The sequence below is a fragment of the Alligator sinensis genome, unplaced genomic scaffold, assembly GCF_000455745.1.
Source record: "Alligator sinensis unplaced genomic scaffold, ASM45574v1 scaffold1141_1, whole genome shotgun sequence".
Lineage (NCBI taxonomy): Eukaryota > Metazoa > Chordata > Crocodylia > Alligatoridae > Alligator > Alligator sinensis.
Genome location: NW_005842650.1, coordinates 447,119 through 455,593, shown reverse-complemented (window position 1 = coordinate 455,593; position 8,475 = coordinate 447,119). Strand labels below are relative to the sequence as shown.

The window sequence follows — 8,475 nt, the reverse complement described above, 5'->3', positions numbered from 1 at the left end:
TGCTGTGGTCCTATAGCACAACTGCATGCTTAGTAAGGCTATGCACTCTACTGGTCAAAGTAATAAAGCAGTATGTTGTAAATCCTGCTTGAGTTGCTTTAATGCACTTTCCATGGGAAAAATTCTGCTTAAACTAGTTTGATAGAGAAAGCATCCTGATGCCATCTTAAGATGTTTGTTGGGTCACTAGTTTATACAGTGTTTAACAACAAGCATTGCTGGACATGGCAGAGCACAGAAGTTTGGGTGAGTTGCTTCTACTTTCATACCTAATTTATAACATTTCTTCCATTCCTCCCGACACCATCACCGCCCCCCCCCCCCCCAACACACACACACAATTACAGAGGGTGCTGAGGTTTACTGGTTTCATTTTAACATGAACATGGAGTAAGACAAGGGAAGAGGTGAATAAGAGGAGTCTATTCACTGCCTGACTTGTAGAATCAAATAAAGAAACGCTGAAAGCCCTCAAAGAAACTCTGAAAGCCCTATGTCCTCAACCAATGCTATTAATTAATAAGCATAGCACTGCCAGCTCACATGGCAAGTTGCTCACTTTTGTCCCTTTTCACATAGTATGGAAAATAACCATTTGGCCTAATACCCCAAAGCCATAGCTTAGCAAATGGCTCTGCCACATGACCCATTCAGACAAACAGTTGAAGCAATTTTACCAGCTTGTATGAAACTTGGTCTGGGAATTCAACACTCCTTAAAGGCTTTTTCTTTCTCGAGTCTCATTATTTTGCAATTTTCAGTTTACCCTAAGGGTTACAGCAGATTCATGGCCTTACTATGGATGGCTTCTTTAAAGAAGTGTATGATGGGATATTATTACAATCAGGAGCAAAACCTAAACAGAGACCTCTTCTAGCCAGTTATTCCTCTTAAAAAATTAGACTGTACAAAATACCAATGTTTGGAAAGATTCTGTTTTCTCTGAATCCCCAAGTGTTGCTCAGAAAATAAAATCAATGATTCCTATTGCTATGAAAATCTATTTTTGCAACTGGTGGCAATCCCAAGCTTTAGCAATCACAGATACTATCATCATCATCACCTTGTTCAACATTTTCAGTGTAGGCTAGCAGCCCAGTCAAGTAACACAGCAGTAATCTCTTTCACTGAGTTCACTTTTATTCACAAGGCAAAAATTGGAGTTAGACTTTTAGGTTGTGGGCAAGGCACTCGCAAAGTGAGCAAATTGGCTTCTGCTCACAGAACTAATTTAATGTTTAAGTGCAACAAAAACACTAAACTAGCCTTGAAGAATGGATTCATGCACATCCAACAGGATTCACTAGACATGATCATGACCCAGGCCTCAATACAAGAATACTGCAAAAACTTTACTATTTTTTCTTCTTCACCTGACAATGCTTCATGTTTTGATTTCTCATAGAAATGTTGTTTCCCATTCTATTACTTTAAGTGCTTATTAAAATACTGTGTAGTTTTATTTAAGATCTGCTAGATGCTTCTCTTTCAGTAATAAAATATGGAGTATTCTCTCTCAATGATATTCAGTTCGCAGAACTCAAAGGAAACACATTCATGCTTAAAATAAACATATCAATGTACAGCACTGGGTCCAAAATATGTCTTCAATAAAACCCAGGGCTGTATTGGGAAACTGTACATTGATCCACAACTCACTTCTTTAGCTAAGAACCCTTTTATCCAGGTGCTGCTTTTTTCAACCTCTGGCAGTGAGCGGAATACAAACCTGGATTTTCCAGTTCTAGAGCAAATCTACTGGGCGGAGCACATTTGTAACCGTCCATCTCTCTGACAGACTCTCTAACCATTTGTCTTCCAGAGACAGACTACTCTGTGTCTTGGATCAGCACCATTTCTTAAGCATGCAGGGCACTTAAGAGTGTCGCATTCCAATCCTGGGTCTTTCATGCCTATTAATTCATGCAGCGTCCTTTTTGCAAAGTCTCCATGTATCCCTCAATGAGGCATATGCACACATTTCCAGACAAATAAGCTGTATTTTCAAAAAAGAAGTTAAGCAAGAGATAAAAAAAAAAAAAAAGCCAGGTTAGCATATTTATAAGATAAACCTCTATTAACACTATTATCCAGTAAATTTTAAAAAATGATTTCAAACATTATTAGCACTTGCAGAAGTGGTTTAACTTTCTATTCTGCTGAATGTTAAGCAGCTCATACTAGTGGTTGTGCTCTTAAATAGGAAGAAAACACATGCTGTGAACCTGTGACTACTCCTGTACAATCATCAAGAACGAGCTTAGAGCTTTAAATGACAGATACTGGACTTAATATTACCTCTTCATTATTAAAAACTGTTTATACTAAATCCCAAATTACTTTGGCAGAACAATGGAAAGCCATACATACCTGCAATCATCCCCACCAGCACTGACAACATATCTATCCCCGCTTGTAAATCGAATATTAGTCAAATGGGCTGAGTGACCTAAAAATCGTTTGTGTTTTGCCTAAAACAAAGAACAAATGTAAAGCCATGAATACTCTTCTTTTGTTTACAAGATGCATACAGAAATATGCCTTTGTTCCTATCTATATAGATAGCACTGTATCCCCAGGCTCCTAAATGTTCTATAGGCTCCTAGTTTCAGGAGTTATTTCATGAAAAACAACCACCATTGGGGTATAATGCAGCAGCTATTAAATTGTCTCTAAATACTTGTGTGCATGTGCGAGGGAAAGAAACAATCTTATCATCTATCTTTAGTGCTCCATTGATTTGAAATCTTGTGCTATTATACAAGATCTTTGGAAAGAACAAGAACTATTGTACAAGGTTTTCGAAAAACCTGAAAAGCAAATATACTCAGGAGACTACAGAGGTAATATCAAATGGGTACATTTAAAACCTACAAATTAGAGAAGAAAGCATTATCATCAACCCTTCCCCTAGAGAAACTCTAAGGAAATCACAGTATCATAAGCACTGTTTTTTTGCATTGACACAAATTAAAGGTTCTTACAAACTTTTCAGGACATGGAAAGTCGAACAGTTTGACCATGCCAAAATCATCGCCTGTTACAAGGTTGATTCCCGAGTGAGAAACACAGGCACAATTTACATCAGCTTTCTCAGCATGCCTGGACCAGATTCCAACTACTTCATCCCCTAGAACGCTGAAAGAGAAGAGCAAGAGGGTCCCTTGGAAACTGTTGCATTGTAGAAAAAGAAATACAAACAGATCTATTAGTTTGTGATTATGATCCAGTGTTAATTTAAAATGATGAGAGAGACAGATGCATAATATAGCTAATGCAAAAACTTAAGTAGGGTGTGAAACTAATAGCGTTAAAATTGATCAATGAGAGAATTTATTTTTCTGTCTTGGCAATTACATGAGGTGCCTTAGCACAGTAAAGTAGCTGAATGAAGATGATACAATTAGAACTGGTTGAAATAAGTTTAGTGATGTTTTCAATAGCAAGGTTCCTGAAGTCCAGTGTGGACTCCTTCATTAATTCCAGCAAGAAAAAGATAGACTCAAACTGAAAATCTGACCTCTCTTTCCAACAGCAGATGTCTTAACAAAAACCTGTTATGAAAAATCCTTTGAAAAGATTGGTTTTCATTCTGTATGGAATTGATGCTCTCTAGCCAGCTCTAATCACATTGTACATGTACACTTCCCAAAATGGACTTAAACCAAGCATTTCATTCTTTATAGGTGAAGCCCTGAAAATTTGAGATGGATGCCAAAAACTGTTCTGGTATGTTTTCCCCATTCAGGCTACTGCACAATACCTTGTAAAAGATAGTTATGATGGCTAGGGACAGAAGCTACACAAAAACTGGCTTAAGTGATCAGAAACTGGTTTAAACCTGTAACAGAACATAAGTTCAGTGCACACAAACCAGCTTGAAAATGGCTGAAACTGGTTTAAGATAAACCTGGTTGAATATAGTATCAGACTTAACTGATTTGGGTCAAACTGGTTTATGCAACTTCTGTCCCAGATTCCTTCCTGGTTTAAGTTAAATCAGAGTCCCCCAGCATTCCAGCATGCTTTTCAGCCCTGGGCTGGAATGTCTGCTCCAGAGAGTGAGGCTGGCCCCACCCCTCTCCTCCCTAGCCCGAGCACACTGCTCCTGGCCACCTGAGAAGGAGGTGGAGAGTTCAGACACAGCAATATCTGCCTCGTTTTCCCCTGCCCCACCCTCCCCTTGCTGCTCAAGCAGGGATCCCCTCATCCCCTTCCCCTCTCCCACAGCACGGACTCCAGCCACACAGACCCTAGCCAGCATCTGGTCACGGTCACGCCACACCCATACTAGCTAATGCTGAGTGGTGTCTGTGTGTGCATCTCCAAATTCACTGGGACAAAGACAAACAGAACGGTGTCTGCTTAGGGCTTTTTGGAGCTAATCAACAGGTAAGCTGGTTATGTCCTTCTGTCCCTTCCTTGGAAAAAACTGTTTAATAAGAGCTTGAACTAATGAAAGAGACTTTTGTTTTCTTGATGGGCTGATAAACTTTGTGTTATCAGCTCCCTGCTGGCTTGCTTGCAGTTTGCTGTAGCAAGTATGAAGAAGCAGGGAGAGGGAGATTGAAAACTTCAGTATCATCAACAGATGCATGCAGTCCACATAAGCAGTCCAGCTAACTGGGGGCTGGAAACACTCCCTGCTCCTTAAACAGTGAGCCAGGAAAAGCTTGATGATGGCTGCTTCCCCCTCCCCATCCAGGAACATCTTGTCTGGGGACTGTGCAGATAGGGTGGGGTTTTAAACCCGTCCCTAATTATAGTGTCCTGTCGGTGTCTGACAACCTCCCCTCCCTCATCTCAGCACTGAAGAAGGGAAGGGAGGGATGTTCTAGAGTCCTTCTGGCTTATAGCCTAAGCCACTGCAGGCATGTATCTGCATTTCTTGATTAAAAGTGAATGTCTATCCACTTGCAAATTGGTTCAATCTCTGTATGTTAGACTAACCTGCAAAAATTGAATCAATTTAGGTTAAGGCTTTTTGAATATCTGTCCCTAGCTGATATGTTTAGGCCTGTCTGTGTTTCTCTAACGCATGAAAGAACAAAGGAATATATAGTTATGTTAATCAATAGAATATTAAATCATAACATGGAGAGGTTAAAAATGGCTCAGGATCTAATGACTTGAAAACTCTCAAATTCTGTCCAACACTACCCCAAGTGTGATGAGAACTCATAGTCCCCTTCATTTGGTTTAAAGAGGAATGCTGGCAGCGGACTGACTCCCATTATGGTGCAACGTAGTTGAATGTGCCAGCCTTCAGGACATACAAGAACCCCAGCTTTTGTTCTGGGAGAGAAGGATATGGGTTGGCAATTTTTGGATTTTTCACTTACTAACTGTTAATGCATGGATGCATGTATATGACTAGACTTACTATTCTGCATGGATTGTGATTTTAAATGCTTCACAAAGTGACCCGAAATTGGTAAGTGAGTTCAGATTTGTTTAAAAATAAAATAAATAACTGCAATAAAAATATCCCCAAAATCTTGGGAAAAGATTCCAAACTTAATAATCTATTATTTTACGTAGAGATATTATCAGTTCTTAAAATGTTTCCTATATTTTTTAACAGACCAAAATGTTTCACCATTTTAACAATAGAAATCATAGTTGTTCCATAAAGTCTATAGATAGCAATACTTGTGTGTACTTTAGTCCTGTCCACTATGGACTCTAGTATAGGCTACATAAAACTTGAATTGCTAGAGCCCTGTATTCTATTACATAGCTTATATTTGATGCAATTTCAAGGTTTTATCTGTCCTTGAATCCTGCTCTATGTCACAGTTACTACTACAACATATTTCAATTAACTGGGAGAGCAGGATGCATTTGACCTTTCAGATTGCCATAGAAAGATCCAGAAGGCACTCTTCTGTCAGAACCTATATACATCTGATATCCTGATTTGACTAAGTGCCAACAATATCCAGTGTCATTATACTATGTCCATGTACTATGCTATTATTCTGTTGCCAGAAGACAGGTATTTAAAAAGCACACTTGATTAAACATAAGTGTTCCAGTATCCTTTATGCATATAAGTTTTCTTTCTTGGTGGAAAAGAAATGGCCTCTTTAGCAGCAAGTATGAAACTGTGAATTATGTACCTGGTCCAAGTAGCCCATGTTATTCTGTCAATCACAGCCTGGTCTGTAAGCTGTTTTCCTGAAGGCACTTCATAGACCTGCCTTTTGTAAGACCCAGTAGAAACCTTGGAGTATGAACACAGATAATAGTTTGAGTTATAATACTGGAAGTGATTTCAAGTGGGAAAGATATCACTACACTATCAGTCTGAATCTAGGAGACACTGAAATGGACACTCCCTTGAAAAAAAAAATCCAGTAAGGTATCCTGTGCAATGATCTGATACCTCTCAAAAATGTTTATATGCAGAATACAAAAAAGGAAAGCTATCTGAAAAATGTCTAAAAATTAATACGCAAGTGAAATATATGGAAAGTCCTTTACATATACAGCACTCAAAATGAAACTCTCATACTATTCCTCCTCTCTAATGGTGGCACAGCAGGGAAAAGAGAATGTGGCTGGGGCATTCATACTCCAGCCTGAGACCAAGGCATATTCTTGGACTACTGAAGCCATCTGCAGCCCCCTGGCTGGGTTTATAACCTATCAAGGGTGGGGGGGGCAGGGGAAGTGGAGAGGCTGTATGTACACAACAGCAGTGCTCAAGGTTTTGGCTCCATGGGCCAAATGATTGGTGCACAGCTGGTCCATGGGCCAAATTGGGCCCTGCTAGCTCTGCATCCCAAGATTGGGTTCCAGGGCCCTGTGCTGCCCCCATGTGCCAGGATCAGGACCTAAGGGCCTGCACTGTCCTGTGTGTCCCATCTAGCACACAGGGTCATCGGCCACAGGACTCCCCATGGACCCATGGGTACCCTGATGCCAAGAAGAAATGGTGCTGGGGGCCAGATTTGGCCTATGGGCCAAGGGTTGAGCACCTCTGATATAGAACAGTGGAGCCACAACAGTCTAGTTTGAGTGCTGATCAGAGAATGCTTGTACCGACAGGCCACCTACTCCATTGTTATGGTCAGGAATCTGCTGGGCATGGCATGACTTCCCGATAATCTTTGGATGTAAGGCAGTATTTTTTTTCCCTTTTTCAAAAGGTTGCACACCCAACCACATTAAGAAAAATATATAGCAGGGAAAGAATGACTGCTGTCTCATGGTAATTCTGGAATATATTTCTCCTTCCTGTATTTGTTTCTCACATTTAGATACTTATGAGGCGAAACAACTCATTTTTTATTTTTATCTGAGCTCTACATAGCCTGTAACAAAAATAACACCCCATTTAGGACAGTTATCAATTTTAACTATGAAAGGCCTGAATTTAGACACCTCAGGTAGCTGCTGATCAGGACTGAGATACAAAGGGTAGAGCTTCGTAAGACATCTTGTACACAGCATCTGTCACTAACATATTTGGGCAAGTAAATATTAGCAGACTGACACTTTCATCAGCAACACATTCACTGACAAAATGTAAATGTATATTTATGATATACACAATTATCTCAAAATATATACAATGTAAAGAGTGATCTCAAATGACAAGTACCTGGAGATAGCAGCTATCTGCAGAGAAGTCCATCTGGATCACAAAGCTTGGGATATCTTTGCAATAGCTGACTCGATTTAGTGTGGGACCCAAGGTTAAGTCATAAAAATCTACGGCATTCTCACTAGAACCCACTGCTAAATAACGAGAATCTGGACTAAACCTGAATAGAGAAATGATTTAAGATATGTTAAAATCCATAAGAAGCAGCAAATAAGAATCTCTAAGCAATTTTCATTGCCATCCTTTGACATCAAGTTTCATGGCGTTACAAAAGGGATCAAGGTCTTATTCAGAGGGGTAAAAGACATGAAGCAATGTGTATCTGAGGCCACTTTCTCCACCAATATGATTATTAAATAGTAAGAAAAGATATTTAAAGGAGCAAATGTTGTGACGTTGCTGTCTGTGGTTTAATCTTGCTCGACTCTATGGGCGTGTCCAGATGAGCTCACATGTCCCTCTTGCAGCCTGTGAAACCACTTTGAGATGCTGCAAGAGGCACGTGCAGGAACAGGAAAAGGTTCTGCCCGCTGCAAGTTTGCAGCGCGAGGGCAAAATTAGACTCTTGGATATCCAGGGGTCTAAAAAAACAGAGTTAAAAAAAGCTGGGCAGGGCACGGTCCCAGACCCTGCCCTGAGGCAACCGGAGCCCAGGTCCTCCACAGACACTCTGGCTGCCAGACCATCTCTGTAGTTGGCCCTCACCCTGGTGCTGAAGCATGATGCCTGCCCATGTAGGGCAGGCAGCATGCCAGCAGCAGGGCTCCAGTGCCGGTAAGTAAGGGGTCAGGGGGACTGAAGGAGGGGGTAGGGGACTATGGGGGGATCCCCACTGGCCCCGCCCACTCCCCCAGCCCCCCCCA

At 40.7% G+C, this 8,475-nt stretch overlaps 1 protein-coding gene across 1 annotated transcript in view; it reads right to left on the bottom strand.

Annotated features, from left to right (window-relative positions):
* Nucleotides 1–355: 355 nt before the first annotated feature.
* Nucleotides 356–8,475, bottom strand: part of EML5 (echinoderm microtubule associated protein like 5) — a 204,294-nt gene continuing 196,174 nt past the window's right edge. Inside the window, exons 38-42 of the mRNA XM_025215565.1 lie at nt 7,610–7,772; nt 6,123–6,226; nt 2,985–3,138; nt 2,371–2,471; nt 356–1,996 (exon numbers count right to left, since the gene is read on the bottom strand). Of these exons, the coding sequence (XP_025071350.1) occupies nt 1,960–1,996; nt 2,371–2,471; nt 2,985–3,138; nt 6,123–6,226; nt 7,610–7,772 (559 nt within the window). The 3' untranslated portion in view covers nt 356–1,959. The remainder of the gene's footprint in view (nt 1,997–2,370; nt 2,472–2,984; nt 3,139–6,122; nt 6,227–7,609; nt 7,773–8,475) is intronic.